Source organism: Rhamphochromis sp. 'chilingali' (genome assembly GCF_963969265.1).
Source record: "Rhamphochromis sp. 'chilingali' genome assembly, chromosome: 18".
In the NCBI taxonomy this organism is placed as follows: Eukaryota; Metazoa; Chordata; class Actinopteri; order Cichliformes; family Cichlidae; genus Rhamphochromis; species Rhamphochromis sp. 'chilingali'.
The window spans coordinates 35,645,346-35,672,830 of NC_137945.1; the positions used below are offsets into that span (position 1 = coordinate 35,645,346).

General features: G+C 42.8%; 1 protein-coding gene across 1 annotated transcript in view; it reads left to right on the top strand.

The window, feature by feature from the left end:
• LOC308386107 (uncharacterized protein) overlaps window positions 1-26,698 on the top strand; it is an 84,986-nt gene extending 58,288 nt beyond the window's left edge. Inside the window, exons 6-8 of the mRNA XM_080865424.1 lie at window positions 14,445-16,935; window positions 17,019-17,110; window positions 24,651-26,698. Coding sequence (XP_080721550.1) covers window positions 14,445-16,935; window positions 17,019-17,110; window positions 24,651-24,734 — 2,667 coding nt within the window. The 3' untranslated portion in view covers window positions 24,735-26,698. The remainder of the gene's footprint in view (window positions 1-14,444; window positions 16,936-17,018; window positions 17,111-24,650) is intronic.
• Window positions 26,699-27,485: the final 787 nt, after the last annotated feature.

Consider the following 27,485-nt stretch of genomic DNA (forward strand, 5'->3'; position numbering starts at 1 on the left):
TCAGTTTAACATAAACCAGTGGCCTTGGAAACACTTCCAGTTCTCTGAAAGTCTGTGAGTAAATCTAGGAAGAGCTAACACTTTCCTAAAGATATTATGGTCTCACGTGCTAGTTTCAAGTCATATTAAAACAATATGCAGTCAATTTGTAAATGATAGTCATTATAAGAGACGGTACTAGGTAATATTAAAGTTCTAATGTTAAGCCACACAACATTAAAGTAACAGTTACCGTTTTTAATATGAAAGAAAAAGAATCTTTAGATGCTGTACAGAAGCACAAAAATGAGGCTTAAGCTCGTGCAAATTGATCTGGTAAGCCAGAATAATAAATAAGAACAAATAAGAAAAACTCTTGTTTCTTTTCAGCACTGTGGCCAGGTGGACAAAGAGTCAGTCTGTTGAGCAGAGGATTTGTTTAAACTTAAGAACTTCATGAATTTCTTCAGAAATAACATTTTAACCATCAAAGAAACAAATCCTTACTAACTCACATAACTTCTTATTATTAGGAATACCCAGAATAGAAAAGAATAGCCCCTCACTGTCATTGTACATGGACAAAGAAATGATGGGTGCTCCACACCAACTGTACAGGAATAAAATATAAACAGTCAGACATGAGGAATAGATAAAAACAAGGCAGAGGAACACTTTGGAGAACAAAGTGCTTGGAAGCAGTGCAAAAGGACTTGGTCTGAGTATTGAGTCCATATGTGAGTGGCCTCAGTGACGGCATTTACTCAGACCATGGCTCAGATTGGTGAGGTGAGTGGGCAGGGGTGGGGTGTGGGGGATAGTGTTTTTTTGTCTGAATGACCCAGGGGAAGAAGCTTTTAGTAAGTCTGGAGATGTGGGACCTGATTGACCTGAGGTGCTGACTGGAGGGGAGCGGGTCAAACAGGTGTTGAGCAGGGTGTGAGGGCTCACCTGTGCTGGCTTTGCTGTTCCTGAGACAGGAGGATCTGGCGATGGCCTGTCAGAAAGCAGACAATGATTTTTTTGGTGTTACTGACCCTCTATGCAGCCTTCCTGCTCTCAGTCGTGGCCCCTGAGTACCAAACACCAGGCAGGAGGCCTGAGGAGCGGTAGAAGGCCAGCTGGTCCAGGTTATTCATCCTCAGGACAGAGACGAAGTGCAAACGCTACTGGGCCTTCTTTACCCCGGCGATGGGGTTGTGGGTCCAGGTGAGATTGGCGGGGAAGTGGGTCCCCATAAACTTGAAGGTGCAGACAGATTGGTTCTGATCTGTCTGAGCCTCCTGAAGTCCATTATGAGTTCTTTGGTTTTAAGGGTGTTCAGCTTGAGGTTACTTTCTGAGTACCAGCCGGACAATTCTCTACCTCTGCCCTGGTAAATGCTGCACTATGTCTGGTATTATGGTGTTGAACGCTGTGCCATAGTCCATGAAGAGCATCCTCACGTGGCTCTTCCTGTTCTTCAGATGGTTCAGCTCTCTGTGAACGCTGATGGTGATCCTCTGTGAGCACACTGGTGAGGGTGGAGGGAGGGGGTTAGTCTCTGCTGAGACACTATCTGCTCGAAGCACAGCATGACTACAGACGTGAGGACTTTAGGTCTAAAGTCACTGTCAGTACATGCTGCTATCTTGGTTGTATAGCGTACAGCTACTTTCAGTACAATTGTTATTTATTTAGACTATTTCTCTCTAATGAATCTTTAGTTCGTCTTTTAACACCATCGTGCCTGAACTTCTCTCCTCCAAACTGTCAGTGGATCACCAGCTTCCTGACAGACAGGAAGCAGCAAGTGAGGCTGGGGGAGATCACCTCTGAAACTCGGTCCCTCATTGGTGCCCCTCAAGGATGTGTCCTCTCACCACTACTGTTCTCCCTCTACACCAGTGACTGTTTGCAGATGACACCACCATCATTGGCCTCATTCAGGATGGTGATGAGTCTGCATACCGGCAGGAAGTTGAGCGGCTGGTACTCTGGTGCAGTCAGCACAATCTGGAGCTGAACACTCTTAAGACTGTAGAGATGACAGTGGACTTCAGGAGACATCCCTCAACTCTGCTCCCCCTCACCATATCAGACAGCCCTGTGTCGACTGTGAAGATCTTCAAGTTCCTGGGTACAACCATCTCCCAGGACCTGAAGTGGGAGACCAACATCAATTCCATCCTCAAAAAGACCCAGCAGAGGATGTACTTCCTGAGACAACTGGGGAAGTACAGTCTTCCACAGGAGCTGCTGATCCAGTTCTACACTGGTCATTGAGTCTGTCCTGTGCTCCTCCATCACAGTCTGGTATGGAGCAGCCACTAAACAGGACAGGAGCAGCCTGCAGCGGACTGTACGGGCAGCAGAAAGGATCATCGGCGCCCCCCTGCCCTCCATCCAGGATCTGTACCTCTCAAGAACCAGGAAACGGGCAGGGAAAATCATCGCAGACCCCTCACACCCTGCACACAGACTTTTTGATCTGCTGCCCTCTGGCAGATGGTACAGAAGCCTGCAGACCAGGACCACCCGACACAGGAACAGTTTCTTTCCCCTCGCCATCTCCCTTCTTAACAGTTGACCTGTCACACTGCTCCCACTGCCAGACTGCAACTGCACCTTATGTACATTTTGTAGTATTCATTCCACCTCATTCATTTCTGTCATCCTGTGTTTTATGTATATAAGTTTAGATTAGTTATTTATGGTTGGTTTACACAGCTTGTGTATGCATGTGTGTGTGTGTGTGTGTGTGTGTGTGTGGGGGGGGGGGGGGGGGGGGTGTTGTGTTGCTTACATTGTGGACATTACATTATTATTACATTATACATTGCTGTGCTTGAGAGTCACCATCTACCGGAACCAAGTTCCTTGTATGTGTCTGTGCATATACATGGCCAATAAACGTGATTCTGATTCTGAGTCTGACCTCCCTGGTCTAACAACACAGGAGAAAACAAGGCTTCCCAAAAATATTGGGGAGCTCACTCCTACTCACTCCGCACTTCACACACACGCCGGAATAACTAAATGGCTAAGGCTGCGTTTGCTCAGTCTGGACCTGGACCTGGACGCCACGGCTCTTCCATCGTCCTTTATTGGCTATGTCCGCAGAGGCCCATCCTTCTGTCCACCAAAATTGATCACAGCACAGAAACAGCTTTAGTGAAGGTTACACATGATCTTCTCTGACAGTGGACTGCTCGTCCTGCTAGACCTCAGTTCACTGTATGATACTGTTGTATTTGGCCATGAAAATCTTAGAAATGGTGTCCTATCAGTCTATGTGTCCTCACCTTGGCCTCAGTGAGATGTGGCCAGGATGTCCTTTAATGCAAATATTAAACAAACATGCAGAACTGCTTTCTTGTATTTGTGCATCATCTCTAAAATTAGAAACGTCCTGTCTCAGAATTATGCTGAAAACCTAGTTCATGTATTTATTACTAATCACACTATCTTAAATGGTAAATGGCCTGTATTTATATAGCGCTTTCCTAGTCCCTAAGGACCCCAAAGCGCTTTACATATCCAGTCATCCACCCATCCACACACTGCTGATGGCAGCTACATGTAGCCACAGCCACCCTGGGGCGCACTGACAGAGGCGAGGCTGCCGGACACTGGCGCCACCGGGCCCTCTGACCACCACCAGTAGGCAACGGGTGAAGTGTCTCGCCCAAGGACACAACGACCGAGACTGTCCGAGCCGGGGCTCGAACCGGCAACCTTCCGATTACAAGCCGAACGCCCAACTCTTGAGCCACGATCGCTCCCTGAAAACTCTTTAGCTGATCCAAAATGCCGCAGAGAGTACTGAAAGAGAGCAGGTTTCTCCTTTACTGCCTTCTCTTCATTGGCTTCCTGTTAAATCCAGAATTCAAAATCCTGCTCCTCACATACGAGGTCTTAAATAATCAGGCCCCATCTTATCTTAATGACCTTGTAGTACCATATCAGCCTATTAGAGCACTTCGCTCTCGCTCTGCAGGTCTACTTGTTGTTCCTAGAGTATTTAAAAGTAGATTTTCAGAGCCTTCCTCTGCCTTAAAGATGAAGCTTCAAACTTTCATTTTTGCTAAAGCATATAGTTAGGGCTGGACCAGGTGACCCTGAATCCTCCCTTAGTTATGCTGCAATAGGATGATAGCATGATACACTTCATTCACACTCCTTTCTATTCGCACTCGTCATGTGTCGATCACTGTCCTGTGCTTGCTCACAGCAGGTCTTCTGATGGTTGGGGTTTTCTCTGTATTAGTGTGGGGTCTATAGCTTGTTGTATAAAGTGTCTTGAGCCAACTGTTGTCATACAGTTGAAGTGACCTTAACTGAATTTAATGTAGGTTTAATTTCAAAAGATAAGTAGTGAAATTTACATTCATTTCACTACATGTCCGTTCCTCCCCGAGAGAGAAAATAAGCACGTGTTTCAAATCAGTCCCAGTGTAGGATAGAACGAGTCCAAAAGGACAAGATGATCTCCTCTCAGCTTGACTGTGTTCATCAGAGAAAGCTCAAGCATTGGCTGCCTCCAGTGTAGCCCTCCTTCACCATCTGTCCAATCAGAGGCAAACGCAGCCATGCAGAGCTGCCAGTATAAAGCTGCACTCAGAAACAGAGCAGAGCCCTCTGCATTAGCCTGCTACCCTCTCTCAGGTAGGTCCATTCACACACACACACAAAGTTTACCTTTGTTAGAGTGCAGAGTCACACCACAGTATCGACTTCGTCTTCTAACATGGAAATGACGCTGTTTGTTGATGTGGACGTCGTGATGCTGCGGGGGGGTTAAACTGCCCTTGAGGAGAGATGCTTTTGTTCTTTATGTTGTTGATAGAAATCTTATTCTCAGTTTTCACTTCAGTGCTGACATTAACTGTAAAATTCTACAGATTTCATTTAGCCTTGTAATGGAGTGTGCTTGGAGATATGCTCACTCACTCACAGTTGTTCTTATGGAGTGTATTGTGGTCTAGGTATAGGAAGGAGCCCAGTGTGTGTGTGAGGTTGGATGAGTGGCTGTGTTTTAAATTCATTTGTATGAATTCAAATTCAAAGATTTTTTCTTATTCTGCAGAAAGTGACACAGTAACATCAATGATTGGGAACATGTTGTGTTGCCTCATTTTTATAATGGTGAAAGAACTCTGAATAGAAATCATGCAGCTCATTTGTGTTTTCCTTAAGATGGATATAGGAATGAACTTCGTATGCAGAAACACGATACACAGTGCTGTGAAAAAGCATTTTGCTGATTTGTCACACTTAACGCACTTTCTGATCATCAAACTAATTTTAATATCTTAGATACGAAATGCAGTTTTTCAGTTAACAGAGAAAAAGGCTTAAAAAGGGAAAATGAATTCAGCCTTAATAAATGGTTCAGTGGGCAAAGAACAGCCTGTTTCATGAGATGACATCTGAATCAAACTGAAGTCATTTTGTTCATTTGAGCCCTTCAGAGGTGGAGCTGCTGGGTGTTTCAGACCATCGTCCTGCTCCATAACACAAGTGTGCTTAACCTTCAGGACATGAACTGTTGGAATGAGACTCACAGGTTTCTCACATGTCCATCATTTTCTTTAGATCGCGATGCTTTTTGATCTTTTGTTCCACTTCACTTTGTCAGACAGGTTCTATGCAAGTGAGTCCACAGGTCTGCTAATAATCATGTCTGGGTGTAGATCCTGCCAGGCATGATGAAGGAAATCATTATTTAAAACTGAAATATGTAAGTGTGAGAAATTTGCAAATAACTAAGAAGTCATGAAAAGGGCAAATGTGTTTTCACAGCATGTATGTAATCATGTCTGTTGTGGCTGCCACCAACGTGCTGAATGCTTATTATTAACATCACGCGTGTTCGTCGCATCTCTGCCTGCCCTTACCCCATGTTGTCATGGCAGATGGCTGTGGAGAGATTTGTTATCATAAGTCACACGTGAAGAAGAAAAAAACATAATCGGAGCAAATATTTTCATTTCATGAGTGCAACTGCTTGTAACTTCAAAAACCCACGCATACAAGTCATATGCAGCGTGTCTGCTCTGTGCACTTAGAGAGGAGTCAGGTTTGACTGCACAGATGTCCCATTCATCTGTACAGTATTACACAGCCTTCATGATTTTAAAAACAAAACGAGGATCAGGTACATCTAGCTATTGTAAACTCTGGTCAAAATACAGACATGTCGTCTGCAGCAAACACAGTACTGAGCATGAGAAACCTGCCCCCGAGTTCAACGGTTTTTAAGATGTTTTTCGGTATTAAAGTGAAGCCGGTGATAGATCAGGACATCCACACGTGCACAACACAAATAACAACGTCGTCAAACTTTACCTTCAAAACATCAACAAATCATCAAAAAGACACAAAGTTACTGATAAGTAGCACAGATCACTCTTTCACAATGGCAGATATTTCATAGAGAACTCTAATGTTATGTAGCATTAATATAACACAGTCGAACTAATAAACTGTGGTGTGATTTACCCACAGTGAAATAGCTCCAGCTGTGGTTTACAGTTTAATGCCTCAACAAGTATATTTTAACACATAACATCTGTACTTCTACTTCAGTAAAAGTGTCTTTTTACAGAATGTACATATACTATTACAACTTTTATATAGGATTCGGGATAGCTGATCATCAGTATTTGATCAAAGTGTTTTCTGGCTCTTTATGGAAACAATAATTACTAATAAGCACAGATCAAAGCACTGACACAAACAGCTCTGTAATGATGGTCCTGTTAGTCTCTTTATGAACACTGTTAAGATTTTAAATGAACAAATACACAAACTTATCAAACTCAAATTAAAATAACTGTAAGCAATATTTGAGCAGTGACAACAGACAGCAGATAGATGGTTTCCCTGTGGACTGTGGGTGAAAGGCAGGACACCAGAGTGACGGATCCACAGACACGCTGAAGTTAATCTGCCGTGTAGTTGCACACAGATAACCACAACACATAAAAACCTAACACAAGTAGCACGCAGTGGCTACAAGCATTGCATGTAATTTGTTCTAATATCCTTCAGATTTACACATGATGACAGCAGAAACCTGTTTAATCAGACAAATGAGCTCCTCATCAAAGAGAGCCGGTCACACCGTCCTCTCCTGTTTCCAGATGAAACACTGGAGCCTGAACCCACAGACAGCTGAGCTCTGGAGCCAGATGTTTAGTACTCACTGGCAACATGAGCACGGCCTGTATCTGATCACATTTTTAAAAGTTCAGTTTACTTTGTTAACTAAGAAACTAAGAATCTGTTTTCTTGCAACTGACTTGCCAAGCTGTCCTTTGATTTAATGCAGTAACTGTCCATCAAAGTGACCAGTTCCTCATTCTTTTGAGCTCGGCCTCCACACATTGAACATGAAGATTAAACTTCAGCAGCACACGCAGATCAAAAGATCAAAGTCAGCCACAATCATCCCAGTGCCGAAGAAGTCTCCCATCTCCAGCCTGAACGATTACCGCCCTGTGGCCCTCACACCGGTAATCATGAAATGCTTTGAGAGACTAGTCCTTCAGAACATCAAGGATTACCTCCCCCCAGAATTCGACCCCCACCAGTTTGCATACCGTGCAAACAGATCCACAGAAGACGCCATCGCCACAGCCCTCCACGCTGTGCTGAGTCACCTAGAGCAGCGGCAAAGCTACGTCCAACTGCTCTTTGTGGACTACAGCTCAGCCTTTAATACAATCAACCTGGACATCCTCATCACCAAACTGGTCACTCTTGGCCTCCCTCCTCTCACATGTGCCTGGATAAAGGATTTCCTCACAAACCGACCCCAGACTGTAAGACTCCGCCCCCATCTCTCCTCCACTCGCACACTGAGCACCAGCTCCCCACAGGGCTGTGTGCTGAGCCCCCTCCTGTATTCTCTCTACACCCACGACTGCAGTTCGACCCACAACAACAATCTCATCATCAAGTTTGCTGATGACACCACGGTAGTCGGACTCATCTCGAAGGGAGACGAGGCAGAGTACAGAGAGGAAGTCCTGAAGCAGGCAGCCTGGTGTTCAGAGAACAGCCTGGCACTGAACACTAAGAAAACCAAAGAGCTCATTGTTGACTTCAGGAGACACAGCACTGACTTGGCCCCCCTCTACATCAACGGGGAGTGTGTGGAGAGGGTCCACACCATCCGGTTCCTTGGTGTCCTCATCTCTGCTGACATCTCCTGGACAGACAACATCTCAGCGGTCATCAAGAAGGCCCAACAGCGGCTGCACTTCATGAGAGTCCTCAGCTGAACTCCAACCTGCTGCTGACCTTCTACCGCTCGTCCATTGAGAGCCTGCTAACCTACTGCATCACGGTATGGTAATGGTAAATGGCCTGCATTTGTATAGCGCTTTTCTAGTCCATAGGACCCCAAAGCGCTTCACACTACATTCAGTCATTCACCCATTCACACACCCATTCACACACTGGTGATGGCAAGCTACATTGTAGCCACAGCTGCCCTGGGGCGCACTGACAGAGGCGAGGCTGCCGGACACTGGCGCCACCGGGCCCTCTGACCACCACCAGTAGGCAAACACGGGGTTAGTATCTTGCCCAAGGATATTTGGCATGCAGCCAGGAGGCAGCCTGGGATCGAACCACCGACTTTCTGATTAGTGGCTGACCTGCTCTGCCACCTGAGCTACAGCCACCCCCAAGGCGGCACCAAGGCGGATAGAGCGAGGCTTCAGAGTGTGGTCAAGACAGCACAAAAGATCATCGGCTGCCCTCTCCCCTCCCTGATGGACATTTATGCCTCAGCAGAGCAGCAAACATTATCAAGGACAGCTCCCACCCTGGCTCCAACATGTTCAGCCTGCTTCCCTCAGACTCAAAAACAGTTTCTTCCCCAAAGCCATAACCACCCTGAACTCACACATGCACAGATAACACAGCCCCCCACTTCCCACTTCCTCTATGGACCACCACTGTGCAATACCAATTCTATGTGCAATAACTATATACATAACACTATTTATTACATATTACTTACGTCTTGTATATTGTACATTTTATGTATATATGTTTTTCCCTATGTTAATATTGTCCATATGTACATAGCGCTGCAGAACTGTGCCCCCCAGCATGTTTACACTGAGTAGGAGATGCTCTGTATCTCATTGTACAACTGTATAGTGACAATAAAGGCATTCTATTCTATTCTAGACACCTGCCTGCTTCTTGTTGTCACACGTAAAAGTGTGGAGCATCAGTCCACAGCTGGCCAGCCTTTCCTGATTCTGCTGTTTACTCACCAGTGTTTTTTTCTAAAGGTTCATCTGATGTGAATCCTATTGTGATTTATAAAAAAAAATAAAATGGCCAAATATTAAAAGCCTGAAAGAAATCTGTTGCTGTGATATAAGCTGAACACCACTGCTGAAAGACTTCGAGGTCTTTCTTTTCTTCCAGATTTAAACCAATCACAGGTGAGCCCTTTGTGAACGTGCATTTGTCAAACCCCACAATTATAAATGTGACATTTAAAGAAGAACAAAATGTTTGAGACGTTGCTCAAGAAGTGTGGAAATAAATGGTTTTCTGATAAGTAGACAATCATTTAAGATGATAATTCAAAAAGCTCTTTTGTCTTTGTTTGGTTTTAGACATTTTAGCATTTCCTTGTATTGAATCTAAATCCAGTAGTTGATCCTGCAATTGAATCCACGCCAAAGCACCTTAATGTAACTGATTTGGCGCTATATAAATTAAACTGAATTCATCGGTCTTCCTTCTCTCACCCCAACCAATCACAGCAGATGGCCCCGCCCCTCCAGAGCCTGGTTCTGCCGGAGGTTTCTTCCTGTTAAAAGGGAGTTTTTCCTTCCCACTGTCGCCAAAGTGCTGCTCATAGGGGGTCATATGATTGCTGGGTTTTTCTCTGTATGTATTATTGTAGTGTCTACCTTACAATATAAAGCACCTTGAGGTGACTGTTGTTGTGATTTGGTGCTGTATAAATAAAATTGAATTGAATTGAATTTGAATTTATATTATAAATAATACACAAAAAAACAGAAAACCCCAACAATTAAATGACTCCCTATGAGCAAGCACTTTGGCGACAGTGAGAAAGAAAAACCCCCATTTTATCAGGAAGAAACCTCCGGAGCCATGACGGGGATGAGAGGAGGACAAAGCCACTGCTTTATAGAGGTCCCATATATAGACAGTGTTCTGTATACAGAGGAGGACAGTTTGCTGATAAAATTTAAATCAGCAAAACAATGAATGAAGGAATGACTTTTCCAGAATCATCCAACCACCAGCGGCAGTGAACTCTGTTCTGGCCCAACATCATACTTCCTGTTAAAAGGGGGTTTTCTTTCCCACTGTCGCCAAGGTGGTGTATGGTAGCTGTGTTGGTTTTTCCCAACGATTACAATCTTTCTATAGATGCAACACATATATGGTGCTGATGAAATTCATCTGAGAGAACGTGAAAAAGAACAACACAGCTGGATTCCAAACATTTTTGTTCTTCCTTTTAAAAAAGGAAAAGGAAATTTGGAGATTTCACAAAATCTATCCAACACTAATCCGTGACTATTGTTGAATGTATTGTTTATACTAACATGAAGAATCTGATACCCATCTGTATCAACTGAATATAAAAAAATACACAAAGCTGTGCATCCAGTGGTCAGATAATCAGATAGTTATTTGTCTTGTATTCTCTGAGTGCTTCCAACACATGTAGAGTGTTACAGCTACTAATGAAGAACTAATTACTGCTTAAAGAGGTGTTGAAAGTGACAGTCAGACTGAACAGTATATCCTTGCCTTTTCTTTAAACACAAAGCTCATTGCTACAGCCAGGGATGGAATAAAAGTGATGCCCTTCAACTGCTTTTTAGTTTTAGCTTCCCTGTTTTCCACCACAGTCTAGGTTCTGTCACTAGTTACCTAACATTAGCAGTAACCATCCACAGACATTGTGCATTGTCTTAGATCCGGCTTGTGTTAAATCTATGACAGGTTTTAGTGTAGGGCCCCATGATGTAAATTAGACTTAATACATGTCGTGTTTCATGTCCACTTTGAGTACAGCACTGCTTCCAGTCACATTTAACAGGCTGCTGATGAGTTGTTGCGGGGGAGGTGGAAGTGGAGGAGGTGACAGCTGAGCATTGCAGTATAAGTGCCAGGCCTTTCAGTGGTTACCATGGCACCAAGTCTGTCGCATTCTTGTGTCGTTACAGGAGAGAGTGTGTGTGTGTGTGCGTGCGCGTGCGTGCGCGCGTGCGTGCGTGCGTGTGTGTGTGTGTGTGTGTCTGTGAGTGTGAAACCTTCCACTGGCAGTCTTTGCCACTGTCACTATCCAACTGCAGATGAAACCAGATAGAAAACAATTTGATTCATGGTCCAGGAAGGTAGGATGAGACTGAAACACAAAGACGGGGTCTTCTACAAACACTGAGCTCAGCTTTGAGGACCTGAATATAACAAAGTGACCAAAGTACAGTTAAATATTACTCCTTGTTGGTCCCAATTAAAAGTAGGATCGGGAGGAATTTTAGCCACATGTAAACAAGCATCGCTAACAGAACCTAAAACCTATAAAGGGCTGTGGTCCCAAACCATACCCCACCTCGAAAGGTTAAACCTTACAACAGCGGTCCCCAACCTTTTTTGCACCACGGACCGGTTTATGCCCGACAATATTTTCATGGACCGGCCTTTAAGGTGTCATGGATAAATACAACAAAATAAAACCAGTACCAGTACCGAAAAAAAGAAGATTTATTCATAACACACGGGAAAAGACCCAGGAAAACAGAGTTAACGATAAAAACGATAACAAAATAACGCTGAAAACCGATAAAAACCCTGAAAACCAGACATTTCACACCTGAGCCTCAACTCTCGCGGCCCGGTACCAAACGACTCACGGACCGGTACCGGTCCGAGGCCCGGGGGTTGGGGACCGCTGCCTTACAACACACTAAGACTACACGGTAAATTTATACAGTTAAAGAAGGAAAAGACCAGCCATAAAGTCCATGAGTTTTATTGTTGAAGTTTCTAAGACCTGTAGGATTCCCCAGTGAGCAAACAGGTGTTGGCCACCATGTGAAACATCCATTAAAATATTGCTTCACTCTGGAAAGTTATGGCCTGGGTTTCAGTATCTTCCAGGAAGATGCAGCTGATGATATTTTTTGCACTTTTTGCTCTTTGAAAAGCCATTTTTGTCTCCTGCAAGATGGAAAGGAACTCAATTTGTTTTTTCTGCTTGATTCATTATTTTCTATGTCTATATACAGATGCTGCCTACCTCGTTTGTAAGAAGTAGCTGACTGAGTTATTCTTGCCTCCTTATCAGCTCAAAGCAGTCTGGACATCCTCCTCTGACTCCTGACATCAACAGGGGGAACTGCTGCTCACTGAGTATTTTCTCATTTCAGACCATTCCCATGGTTGTACATCAACCTGAATTACTCACAGCAGCTCATCTGCATCAACAATCATCTTTCTTTATGTTGAGGCTTGGTTTGAACTTCAGTGAGCTGTCTCAACTGTAGCTACGTGCCTACACACTTTGACTTGCTGCTGTTTTAAGACTGTATATATTTTCTTCATCTGTTGTCTCATGCATATAGTTCCACATGTATGATTTGCTTCTGTCAGTGCTATCAGTTTTGTTTCAACAAATCGTTCACGTTTCATTTTTCTGTCTGAACACTTTTTCTCTAGCTTATGTCTACATTTTTACAGAACTATTTCCAATGTCAGCAAGGCTTTGATAATAAAACGAAACATTTTGATAACAAAGTCTTCATACTGTGCTGAAAGTGTTTGAATTCCTATTCATGTTTAGACAAATGTCAAATAAGGTTTAATTGTTTTCATGGCTTTTGCACAAGCAAGTCTGTGTTATGAAAATGCCATAACTTGATAAGAAGTGCATGAAGAGCAGTGAAGATGACATCCCTGCTGGGAGAACTGTAATAACATCAGGAACTTAATGGTACTATGGACGACAACACTTAAGACGAACTCTGAGGCAATCACACAAGTTACCATCACATGTGGAATATACCAATGTGATGCACTGTTCCCCACTGTTGATCTGCACAGGCCTCAGTCCTCTAAGCCAGCAGTCCCCAACACCCGGGCCATAGGCCGTGAGAGTTGAGGCTCGGGTGTGAAATTTATGGTTTTCAGGGTTTTTATGGTTAACTGGGTTTCCCTGGGTCTTTTCCCGTGTGTTATGAATAAATATTATTTTTTTCGGTACCGGTACTAGTTTTATTTTGTTGTATTTATCCGCGACACCTTAAAGGCCGGTCCGTGAAAATATTGTCGGGCACAAACCGGTCCGTGGCGCAAAAAAGGTTGGAGACCGCTGCTCTAAGGAAATGATGTGGGTTACAGTTGCTCCAGACAGTAACAGACTAAACTAATTAAGTAGTACAACATGTTACAGAGTTTACATATTTAAAAAATAGCACTAATATATAGAAATTGCTCACTGTACCGTATCACCCACAGGATGATCTGGTACTGTAAGGTCATTGAAATAGGATGAGGCCTGATTACTCAACACCTTCTTTTCCATGAGAAGAATTTTAAAATCTGTGTGGCAGAATGGGCCAAAATGACACTACATGCGACTAGTTTCTCCATACAGCAGGCAGCTTGAAGCTGCCATCATCAACAAAGGCTTTTGTGCAAAAGATTAAATACATTTTAGTAAGCATATATCTTTTCTGTGTGTTATTTCTAATTTAGTTTTAATAACAGGAAAGTTTGCAGCTTAAATACATGCACAGTTTATGCTATCCTTCAGTGGCAAAGCTAAGAAGCCACTGTTGTGGCTGATAGTTTGAATGTTAATGTATGTAGGAAGTAGCATCCTGGCATTTGTAATGGCAGTACTCACTTTTTCTATTTGTTTAACAAACATATTTACAGACAGACGTGTGCACACAGACACACAAACACACAGGGAGAGTCTTTTGTATTGTGTACATTTCTGTCACTACTTCTTGTCTTTATTATTTGGTTACTTGTGTAACTAAACAGCATATATAGGGCTTATGGTCTGAACAGGCTACATTTTCCTATGACATTATTTATCAAAAACGCTGCAAACAAGACTTGATTTTTTTGACAGATAAAGCTGCAACACAAGATTTCAGACACATTTCCTGATGTAGCAGCAATCAGCCCCTACAAAGCTTACTTAAAGTGTGTGGTGGTACCCAGACCCAGTCCTTACATAAGGGTAGACACAATAGACAAAAAATACTCTCTAATTTAGCTGTTTTTTATACGCTGCCTTTCTTTCTGCACTCAATGACAGAGGAAACAGAGAAATTAACACACACCCACACACACCTCTACATGTGTGTGTGTGTGTGTGTTTAAAACAAACAAACAGCAATTCTCCGTTCTAAAAAACAAATCTTTCCTTCTCTTATTCTCTTTTCTCTCAGAAGGCTACCTCAGTGGATAGAGAGGCAGATGGAAAGGAGCTGAAGAAAGGTTGCAGCACAGCTGAGGATCACAACTCCATGTCCATCACCATGGAAACAGCAGAACAATCAGCGTTGGAGATGGATTGTGAAGTGGATGTTGGCATGGCTGATTCACCTAAGCAACAGGATTTTATTGCAGATGATGAGCTTGTTTGTTCAGCGACACCGCCATTAGTCCCAGAGTCTCCGTTGGAAAAGGTAACGCTCGACACTTTATTAACTGACATGCCACGCAGCAGAGACGCAAATGACAAGCTTGACTGCTCTGACCCCAACGTCTGCACTGAAACGGCTTGTCAGAATCAAAAAGAAGCTTTGGTTTTGGAGCCGGCCTGTGAAGAGCTCAGCAGGAATGAATCAGTCACCTCATCTGTGTCCGACCCACTCTCCAGTGTAGACAGTGTGTGTGAGAATGACCCCCAACATAAGAGGAGGAAAACACCAGAACTAGATCCTGCGCAAGAACAGACCCCTGAGCTAGAACAAGATGCTGTACCAGTACAAAGCCCAGAGCCTTGTGAAGATCCTGAGGAACTAAGTCTTGAACTAGAGCAATACCCTGAACTAGAGCAATACCCTGAACCGGAGGAATACCCTGAGCCAGAGCCGTTCCCAGAATCAACGCAATTCCCTGAACCAGCGCTAGACCCTGAGCTAGAGCCGTTCCCAGAATCAACGCAATACCCTGAACCAGAGGAATACCCTGAACCAGTGCTAGACCCTGAGCCAGAGCCGTTCCCAGAATCAACGCAATTCCCTGAACCAGCGCTAGACCCAGAGCCAGAGCCATTCCCAGAATCAACGCAATTCCCTGAACCAGCGCTAGACCCAGAGCCAGAGCCGTTCCCAGAATCAACGCAATACCCTGAACCAGTGCTAGACCCTGTGCTAGATCAGTATCCTGAGCCAGAGCCTGGGGCTGTTGACAATTATCTGCATTCTGAACAAGATGGCTATCTAAATCTGGAAATATATAAAGACCCAGAGGCCCAAGAACTCATATTTGAACCATCCGTCACAGAGGAGTCTATGTTAGCACAGTGCATTAGAGAAGAAGCTATGTCAGACGTCTCCACCGAATCCTGCCATGAACCTGGTCCTGATGAAATGGAAGAATGCCTGAGAGTTGAGATTGCAGCAGCATCTTCAGATAGTGAGACGGATGAAAAATGGAGAACAATATTCTCCTCTTCTATTAATAAAGAAGATGATGATTCATACTTGGATAGTCTTCAGTTGAGTGCCCAGGAGCTCTTTGTACAAAAAGCTGAGATGACAGGTGCTGAAGACCAAGACAGCAACGCTTTTCATGAAGTGTGTTTTGAGGTCCCGCAAGTGGAAGACGTTCTGGAACAGCCCGAGGTTAACGTTCCTTTTCCCAGCCCTTCACAAGAGGTTAAATATAACCCGTTAGGCCTTCAAGGCTTGTCTAAAATATCTGAAGATGAGAGTGAGAATGGTAAAGATGCCAATTATAACCACATCACTCACCAACCGCACATCAGTGTAGATGCAGTCAAGAAGCTACCTAAAGACTTCTGTGTGATACAGGAAACCAAGAGTGAGAATGTTAGTACAGAGCACGTGGACTTCCAGCTGGCTCGTAAACAGTGGCGGGAAATGGAGGAACAAACCAAAAACAAGGTAGTCTTACCTACAACCAAGCAGCTGAGCTTCCACGGCAGCCACAGCTTCATGTACACTCCAGTACGCAACATTGACCGACCTCACAAGAAAGCACATGATCTGGAAAACTTAGATCTGGTTGGGGAGTATCCTCACACCCAATTCAGCCCCTGCTCAGAGGATTCTGGTTTGGATGATTCCAGTTACAGGTCCCCTTATGATGATCCAGAAGCAGTTGAAAGGGATATTCGCATATCACTGGAGAGGGAAGAAAATTTCAAAAGGGAGAGGGGCCTTTCCAGGATGGGCAAATCTACTGATTGTGCACCATCAAGAAGTATCCCTAGATCAATAAGCACTCCACTGACGCCGTCATTCATCATCACCTCCTCACCTACCAAGGAACCATTCAAACATGAAATGTCAGCGAACAATGTAATTATTCTGGACCCTAGCAATGATTTTACCTCTAGTCCCAGGCATGTTAAAGACAACATGAAAGCTCAGTCTAGTGAGTGGCACTCCAAAGAGACCAGCTCCAGTGTCATCATCCTGGAGACGTCCAATTTGATTATTCGCAGTGCCTCTGAGTTCTCTCTCAGTAAAGCATGTGAGCAGCCCCAGGAAAAAATGTTCCTGAACAACCCATTTTTCAAACTACGTTCGAGAAGCACAATATCCTTGGTGGATGAAGAGATCAAGATGGTAAAGCAGAGGGAGGATGAGCTGAAGAAGGAGAGGGAAAATCTGTATGCCAAAGACAGGTTCTGCGCAGAAAGAGTATTGTCAAATCGCATGGAAACGTTGACCTTTAATAACTCAGGTATGCTAGCATGATATTCACCATGTTTTTCCCTCCATTTGCCTATGTTAATGCTAATTATCAATTGTGGTGTGTCGTATTAGTTGATGTTCCTGTGAAGTGCAAGTCGTCTCCATCTTCACCAATGAAAACCACCCACAGGATGGATCGTGCTGCTCTATCGTGTGATCACAGAGTGAGTTCTTGATGAAACATCTTTGAATTTCTTTGTCATCAACCAAAACATGCAATTTCATGCTTTGCATTTCATATTTATACTGTCATTATGAAACCTGAGACTTGATAAATAAGCTCAAACATAATGTGCTCATTGTCTCATTTATAGTGTAAATAAGATATGAGGTGATTGTTTGTGTGTTTTCATAAATACAAATTTTTTCATGGTTAATTCCGGCATTTACTAGTAATTTGTGTGACCTCATCTAACGTAAGGACTATTTTTGCCTTATAAACATTTATAAATAAATGTAATGTCTCTGGCCTGTGTCCAGACATGTTGACACCGCTGCAAGTGATGTCACACAGAAGGAGCAGCAAGTTCAATCTGTGTCTCTGGGAATAAAGGGGGTTGGTATCCTAGGGAGATCTCAACAGAAGACAAAACTGTGCAGATGAGGTGTGAGACATGTGTACATACTCCACCCAGACAAGATATGATGACCAAGTTGATGGATTGTTGGAAGTGAAGCAGTGAAGCGTAGCCTCCAGCTCCTGATCCAACCCTTCTGTTTGGCTGTTGGTCTGGGGATGATATCTGGAACTGAGACTGACCCGGGCTCTGTCATGTTCAGTTTCTTCAGAAGGAATTACAGGAGAAATATATGTAATTTAAAAAGATTTAATTTGCTTCAGCAGTTGGAATTACAAGTTGGACTGGACCTCCATGTGAACACAGCCACCTGTCTTCACACAAAGGACGGCCCTGGATCGGGCCGTATCGTTTTTATAACCCAACAATAACACACTATTATTATAACTGTCTTCTTCCCCGAACCATCCTGATGTCTCCATTTGGCCTTCTCCTCACTCACGACTAGGGATAGGTATTGATAAGATTTTCACGATTCCGATTCCATTTTCGATTCTGTTTAACGATTCGATTCTTTATCGATTCTCTTATTGATTCTTTTTAAAAAAGGAGAACACTAAGGTCGATTAGCTTAGAACTTTGTTTTATATCTTCTCTTTGAACAAGATAGAAATTTAGGAGTAACATGGCCTTAGAAACCCAACAGTGAGATCTTAAGAGATCCAGCCTACAGCTCTTCAATGGGGTGTCACAGGGTCCCCAGGAAAAAAAATTGTAAATGTAAAATAATAAAATAAATATTCTTCTGTAGCAATAACAAAGTATAACATAAATTGTTCTGTAGCAATTACACAAGAATATCCAGTAATGTCCCTGCCTACAATTAAACACATTCACTTACCAAAGTGAAATCGGGGCATCTGCTGTGGCAAATGGGTGCAAACTTTTGACCACAAACTGAGTCACTGCTCGGTGACATTCGTCTATCCTGGCCTGAAAGGAGACGCTACCGGTAGACTGCAGCGACAACTGCCAGCATCTGAGCCAGACTGCCTCTCTCATCATGGTCACTAAATGCACAGTGATGGCAGGTTTGTAATAAGGCAGATCGCGCTAACATAATATGGACTGTTAGTTGATTATTTACCTGCCGCATTAACGGGAGAGGACGTGCAAACGTTACCGCTGCTGCTGGGTTGAGATTCACGAGTCGAGCGGAATTAAAAACACGACATTCATTTAAGGTCATCGTGTGTTTTGTGAGCAAATGCTTTTGCATATTCGTAGTGTTTCCTCCCTTAAATGAAATATCTACTTTGCAAGTGTTGCAAGTTGCCCTGTTGTCATCCGTTCTCGTAAAGTATAACCAAACTTTTGAGCGTTTGAGCCGCCATGTTTCCTGCCAGGTAAATGACGCTCCACAACGTGGTGATGTCATTTGGGGCGACTGGAGTCGATAAGAGAATCGTTTGCAAAAATGGCAAACTATTCCAAGGAATTGAAACAGTGGGAACCGGTTCTCAACAAGAACCGGTTTTCGATACCCATCCCTAGTCATGACCCTCATTATCTGCTTCTTTTCCTGGAATGACAAGACAGAAAAGAAAACACCTCCCTGCCTAGCCTTGATCATTTTAATAATATCCTACTACTGTTTCTATTTAACTCTCTTCGGCCTAGCAAATATCCTTCTAACCATTATCTAGTGTGATGTGTAAGCATGTAGCAAAACCCTCTGCTTCCCGTCAGTTCTCAATATTTGGACTTAGTGCTGTCTAACTACACAGTCACACTCCGGTGGATGCATCGGAGAGAAACTTGGGGTTAGCATCTTGCCCAAGGATACTTGGCATGCAGACTGGAGGAGCCTGGGATCAAACCGCCAACCTTCCGATCAGTAAGTGACCTGCTCTACCTCCTGAGCCACAGCCACCCCAAGCCACCCCTGAACAACGTTTTAGATCCTCAAAACATGGAGCGCCAACTTGTTTTTGAGCACATTGCGTTGTGTATATAAAAATAATAAAAACAGCTTTAATTAATCATTTTAAACCCTAGCAGCTCCCAGTGCAGAACAGAAGGACTTCCACACCTGTGAAGTAAACTGAGGACCTCGATCAGACAGGATCTGGAATTCCGTGGAGTCGGAAAACATGATCTGTCAATAGTTTAGCTGTCTCAACAGCTGATGGCAGTTTGTCCAATGCTAAAGGTGGGCTGAATTAGAAATCCTATCAACACTGGTGAGTATTACAGTTTTTCCCGAGGAAGCGGGGAGACCAGTAACAAAATTTATGTGGAACAGAGTCTCTGTGGAATGGCTAGTGGTTGGAGCAACCCGAAAAAGCACTGGTTATGGTGTTTATTGCAGGCAAGCTACTACGTACTCTCTCACATCCTTTTCTACCGAATCCACCAAAAGTGACAGCGAAGCAAACATATGGTCCTACTCATCCCAGGATGAATGGAAAAATGGAAGGTATGGATCCAGTGGAGTACTGTGGCACATGTAGAGGTGGGTACAAACTGGCAACCAGGCGGGCCAGTGCCTGGGTTAGGCTTCTCCTGAAGGGCCTGCTGGATCGTGTCCTTGATTCTCCAGGTTACTGCACCCACCCTGCAGGAACCAGGGAGGATGTAGCCAGGCTCAGCAGTACTAGTGTTGGTGACGAACTGGCGGGAGAGAGCGTTTGACATTTCTGGACCTTGAACGATAGGAGTTAAAGTTAAAACGTGCAAAAAATAGTGACCAGTGAGCCTTGACGGGCGTTCAGTCTCTTGGCTGTTCTCAAATAGGTTAAGTTCTTGTGATCTGATTCAGCTTCAGGTGGCCAAGTGAACAAAACCTTTGCTGACATGAGGTAAGTTACAGGTGTCTTGATGCATGCTCAACCAACCTGGTGAGTAAGTGACTTCTTCAGTCTCAGCTGACTGCAGGTTTCCCCAATCTTATAAACAGGACATGTGCATAATGACTGAAACCAGCCCACTGAAGGAACAATGGGCTGGGAGGTCAGTTCCTTCATCATAATTATGCAAATTCGCATGACCATTGATCAAAGCCCACTGATCAATGGCCATGAGTACCACTCACAGAGAGTTGGGGATTAGCTGCAATCACAGCATTGTAAGATGGTGACAGATGTGCCAGTGGTTGTTGAGTCATGAGAATTTGCATAATTATGATGAAGGAACTGACCTCCCAGCCCATTGTTCCTTCAGTCGGCTGGTTTCAGTCATTATGCAAAAGTACTGTTTATAAGATTGAAACCTGCAGTCAGCTGAGACTGAAGACGTCACTTGGATGAGTGAGAAACGTTTCTCCCACAAAACACTACGTCCAGATGAACAGAATCAACTTTTGGAGATAAGTTACAGGTGCTGCTACCTGACTGTTGTTGTGGATAAAATGGGAAACGTCTGTACAAGTTTGCAAACCCAAGGAACTGTTGAAGGTGCCTGCGAGTGGAAGGAGTGGGCCATTCAGCGACTGCTCAGATTTTGGCAGGGTCCGTCTTCACCTGCCCCTCTGCCAGAAATTAGTCCAGAAAAATGACGGATGGTGAATGCAACTCGCACTTCTCTGCTTTACATACAGCAGCCACTGAAACACCGTGTGAAAGCGGATTCAATTATCTGGGAGATCCTTGGAAAAAATGTCATTGAGGTGGACAAACACGAAAAGGTTTAGGAAATCTCTGAGAATGTTATTCACTAGTGCCTGAAAAAGTGCTGATGCATTTGTAAGACTGAAAGGCATGACTTGGTATTCAAAGTGACCCAGTGGGGAATTAAAGGCTCTCTTCCATTCATTCCCATATCTGATGTGGACTAAATGGTAGGTGTTTTTCAGGTCCAGTTTTGTGAAGATGGTGGCACCATGGATGGGTTCAAAAAGATGATGGGATGGCTGCCAGTGAATCCAGAATATAGAACAGAATGGAAACTAGGACCAGAGGAGGTGGCGCGGGGACCGGGATCGGAGACTAATGAAAATAGGTGGGCTGAGACTTGAGACTCCTTTCAGCCCTCTCTCCCTCAGGCCATTTTCAATCCTAAGAGAGAGAGAGAGACCAGATCCTCGAAGGACTCAGGCATCTTGGGAGGCTAAGTTGTCCCACATCTGATCATTCAGGCCTTGAAGGAAAATACCCTGAAGGGCGCGATCGGGTCAGCCTGCCTCAGCTGGCATGGTGTGCAAATTGATCACAAATTCCATGACGCTTCATGAGAAGGGTTGCAAAGAAAGCTGTAGGCACAAGGAGACAAGGTAAGTATGCAACAATCAACAGCTAAATCACAAGGAAATAGAGCCATGTTGTCACCATGAGTCGCTGATGGACTGGAGAAGAAGAGATGACCTCACTGCTTAAATGCAGCCACGCTGATCGTCACTGAATGAAACAGGTGAGTGTCCAAGGTCCTGCCCAGGATCCGGGAAAACACAAGAGGAGACGGAAAAACACTGGCCGTTCACACGGACATCATATGCCTCATCACCTGAGCCAAGGTGCAAGAATTCCTCCGTCTAAACTCACAGTATAATAAAAACACCATGTTTGTAGCCACAAAAGGGAGGTGCACTGTTATTGTAAACTCAACACATTATTACACTAAGAATTCTACACTCCTCAGTGACAACGGCACCTATGAAGCCCACACTACAGTTTGTTTTTGCCTTATTTTCCACACAATTGACACCAGATGTTTTGGTTTTTATTCTTTCTCATATTTCTAGTATTTTTTTCTTCTCTGTCCTAATTTTATCAGATAAAGAACTGAAGGCTCTGTTCCTCTTACATGTCAGTATTCTGGAAACCTCGAATGGGAATGTTTGTACCTGCCAATACATTTGTCTTTGTTCTGTATCTCTATGTGCATCATTTGTGTGTTGTTTCTGTTGTGAATAGAGCTGAGACTTGTTGTACTTGAGGTACTTTAATTTTCATTTATAAATGCTTTATAAGGCAAAAAAAAAAATAGTCATCACTTTAAATTTAGGATATTTAATTAATTCATTAATTTTCTTTTATTAATTCATTTAATGAAGTTAGTTAAGCACACAGAATGCTTAACCAACAACTATTTACTATTTAGCCATGAATCACAGTAAGAAATGACAAATCACTTATTTGGACTTGTTAAATGATACCATGCACATGTTCTACTGTATATGAGCTGATTAACCAGGAGAGGTTAATACGCTTCTGGCGACTTTATAAATGAGGAATTAAGCGCTCACTGAGGAGGGACATTATTAAACTTCAAAGTCTAATCTTTTTTTCAGAGGACTGTAGTCTACTGTGCAGTCCTGTGAAAAACACGACTGCAACAACTATGTTGTGATTTAAAAGCATGTGGAGCCACGTTTAGCAGCGATAACTTGAAGTATTTGTTTTCAGTGATCATGTCCATGATGGTAAATGGTAAATGGCCTGTATTTATATAGCGCTTTACTAGTCCCTAAGGACCCCAAAGCGCTTTACACATCCAGTCACCCACCCATTCACACATACATTCACACACTACATTCACACACTGGTGATGGCAAGCTACATTGTAGCCACAGCCACCCTGGGGCGCACTGACAGAGGCGCCCCATGTCACTCCCCTCAGCTCGTGATCATAGCTGAGGGGAGCAACGTAGACTGACAGCTTCACTTTTATGCTCAGCAGAGTGTCTGTTAGTCACACACTCTGCTCTCACAACCTCGTTTGTGAACACAAACCCAACAGACTCCTCCACTCGGGGCAGCAACTCGTTCTGGAGCTGGAGTGGGCGCTCCACCCTTTTCCAGCTGGCAGCTTCTCATTCATGTCACCTTACACTGAGCTGTGCAGCTACTTCAGTGCAAGGCTGGAGGCAGAATTTAATCATGAGGCCACTAAAGAGGAGACACCTCACCAAGTGGCTCCTGTATCAGTTCACATGACACAGTCCCAGATCTCGTCCCTGGTGTTTGCACCCAACTACAAGTAGCTGGTCTCTGCTCATGGATATGCCCACAACAATGCTGTTGTCTGGAAACATCCCTCTCTCAGGAAAGCCGCAGAGCTCAATGGCCATGACGACAGAGTTCGGAGTTTGACTCTCAGTCCGGGCTGCTCTGATATTCCTTCCATAAAAACTATAATCAGAATTTGTGACCAAGAGCAGCCTTGTCAGAGTCCGACACCCACCAGAAACAATTTTATTATTTTTATTTTATTATAAACAGATACTAAAGCTTCTGCGTAGATTATTTGTTCGTGTAAATGGAGAGTCCTCATGCAATAAACGTTAACTATGGAGTTCCACAGGGTTCAGTGTTAGAGTCATTTCTATTTACATTATACTTGCTTCCATTCAAATATTATTGGGATTAATACTGGAATCTGTGAGTGTTCAGAAATGGCTCCAAAAGATCTTCTGTTGAAATCTACAATTCTCCTTCCCAGATTTTCACTGAGATGAATTTTATTCTGAATGTTGGTTATTCTAGTGAGTGCTGCTGAACAAATCCAAAGAAAATATTACTCTGACATTCAAATGCACACTGAGTGTATGTAACTCCTGATCACAGGGGTATATTTTATGGCTTTGTTTGTTACAATAGTCTTTATTTTAGGCAGAAAAAACAGACTTGCTTATTCAGGAAACCTTTTACATCCTTTTTCTTTGTGGTGAAATACTTTTACTAGGACATTTCGCCCTCCACACAATTTATTGTAGCAGCCAAAACTACAAGCTTTATAAAATAAACTCTACTTCATGCACCCGGCTGTATCATATTTGATGTCCAATTTTCACCATGAATTTAGTCAAAGTTAGTATGCCATGCACAGTAAAGACATGTCTCTTTAAGACAAATATTTATATTTAAGTAATGGAAGCCATGTTGAATCAGTCTCCCTCTGAAGTCATCTTGCATTATAGTTTCGATGATGATTTGTACATCTGAAAAAAGTATGTGCGTCAAATATAGCAGCAGCTGGCGTGACAGGGTTGTACCTCGGAAAGAAAGAAGTCACATCCTGTCTTAACTGACAATAGTTTGAGTCACAATAGAATAACAGAAAGAAAAGGTAGACTGTCATTGCAAAACTTGCTTATCCCATCTTTATTCTAATAAGCTGAGAAAGCTGTGGTGGAAGAGGTGGAGGGAGTGGTGTGAATGCAGTAAACCAATAAAGTGTCTTTTGCCAGTTTCCAGAGATCCACACTGGAGGAAGACGCAAGAGTGCCATGGCTTTGCGCTGGGAGGCGGGAGAGTTTACAAAGAATGAATGAAATGCAACAAGTCAAAGGTTCACTGCTGTGTTATTCTCATTCAAGTCAGATGCACTGTTAAAATGGTTTGTTTCATGTTGTGACATAACCTAAATTCTGCTTCGTGTGATGCTTGGGCAAAGAGTGTTTATCCTTACGTTAGTCTGAACAAAGTTTATTGAGCACTGATGGCGGATCTGATAATGCTCAGTTCTGGCCAAGAGGTGCCTATTATGTTTGTGAACACCCAGACGCATTTGACATTTGTTCATTACTTGTGAATAAATACTCATATTTGCTGCTGTTTTAAAGTCTTAATAAGCTACAAAATCTGTAATTGTTTTAGTAAAGTGATGTTTCTTAGACAACTAAAAGCAGTGCCAACATACTTTGTATTTAAACCCTAAACAACTATTTTTCTTCTTATGTTTTGGCTTGTGAAGAAGCACAGAAGGTCCTAAAACTGACAAACAGTGCAGTAAAATAAGAACAGACCTCAGCAGTTTGATATGGCATTGAGTGCATGTCCTGTTAATGCACTACAGTGTTTAGTGGATCCTGGTCTTTTGCTGAAGATTTCCTTCTGTGGGAATAGATTGGATAAAGGATCATTTCATTGTTTGTGCCATGTCAGATGACTGATTGGAGTTAGTCAGTATTAAACCTCCAATAATGTGAGTGTAAAACTGTAAATGGACTGCATTTATAGAGCTCTGTACCTTTATTAACCAAGAATGTGACCCTGAAATGTCTCTGCTGGGAGAAAAGTGCATCAATTGTTCTGTTGTTGGTGGCAAGAATGAGCATAGCAGGCTTCATATAGTCCCAGGCTCTCAGCATCTTAAGGCCCTGTGGATTACTCACAACAAGAGGAACTCACGGTATGGTGGATGCTTCATATGGCTATAGTTACCATCTGTTTGCTTTTCTATTGTTCTGTCGTTGCAGTTGATGTGCTTTTCTGCTTTAACACAACTGAATTCTCCAAAAAGGCTCCAATATGTTTCTGTTTCTGCTGTTAGACAAAGGAACATGCATGAAAAACAAGAGACTAGTTAAAACCAGCTCAGTCCCTTTAATGCCATTTTCTTTCTCGCTGCTGAAATCATCAGAACAGCAACGTTGTGTGGAAAAACCAGAAGGTGTACATAGACAGACAGCTTTGCCTCAGTTTTATATGATGAATAGACTCGTCTGCCTTTAAAAACATATGAAATTAGACACAAAAAAACTTAGTGTCAAAGGATGAAACGAGAAACAGAATCATAAAACCTGGAAGCACAACAAGGGCTCTGTGAGAACGATGACACAATCTGAACCAGTCCTTCAGTGAAAGCGTTTGTTCTTTCTGCCCCTGACAAATATATAATACTGTCCACTTTTTGCTAACCTTTGAGACATTATACATGTCAGTCAGATTTTTGATGTTATTGTATGTCTTGATAATGAAAATGTGACATTGGTCGGTGTATATTAACTGTATTTTCATATTATGCTGTTAGTTGCAACTGATATTTAAGCTGGATGAACACAGGAGGAATATCCATGCATCCAACTGAAACAACATAGACATCACTCAGACAATCATATTATAAATGTCAAGATTTTTATGAGACTACATATAAATTTATAATTCCTTTTCAACCCTCCTTGTGGGGGTCAATGAAGCCATGGCCTAGCTCTAAATTACACAGGGTAATTAAAGGTTACTCTAATAATTAACAACTTATTTATTTATTGTTACAGTGGGTTCCTTTACATGAACAAACACACTGATGGTTTTTTAATAAATGTTTCAGCCTCTCTGAAAAACAATTTATACAAATTCAGTGCTTTCACCTAAGAGTCTATTGATCCTAAACAGTTTATTTTTCATTTCAGGTTTGTATGCTTAATTGCTGAAGTATAGCTTACAAAACGTAAGGATTGCTTGCTGATGTTTAAACATTTTGTGTATAGCCTCCTCTGTCGCTTTCAGGGGCTGACTGGGGCTCTATTTGCAGGGGATTTTCACCGTGTATTCCTCATGCAAAAATAAATAAAGCTATATATGATATATGAAGAACTTTGTCTAGCTTTGTTTGCTGTTCATCAGCCTGTGATGCCTGTTGTGAAAATATGGTTGTGCAAAGGACACAGTAATCCTGAAAGTCACACTCAAAGGTTTATGAATGACAAAAAACAAAAAACAGCTTATCATCTTTATCATCTGGTGAGTATAAAATGCCATAAAATCATTGTGATTCTGTAAGTCCATGAATAATGTCCTCATCTTTTTTGAGATTCACTAAAAAGACTATTTAATTTAAATAACTGCCTCATTTACACCAGAAAATAGATTTTTGTTGTTGTTGTTGTTGTTGTTGCTAGAAATGTTTGTGGGGTTTAAAAAAAAAAAAATGTCATGTTTCAAGTTTTTGCTCTTATGTAAAAAAATTCCCAAGAATGGTGACTGAAAGTTTTCATAACTTGTTCATAAGGATCCAAAATGAAGGACCCCAGACTCAGGGAAACACTCAGAGTTGCAGCTTTATTTGCAGATAATTAATAATGCCACTATAGTTGCACATTTCTGTCCCAAGCGTCGAAAAAATAATTCTTCCACTTCTTAATGTGAGCTGTCCAGGTTTATATCTGACTCGTACACACAAAACAAAGCTACCACAGCACGATGTCACGGTCAAAAAACTGTTTGCAGCTACAGCGCGCATCTCCCCCGCTGTGCTGGCTCATTCTAACCACACAAAAGGACAAAACACGGGGCAGAGGCAA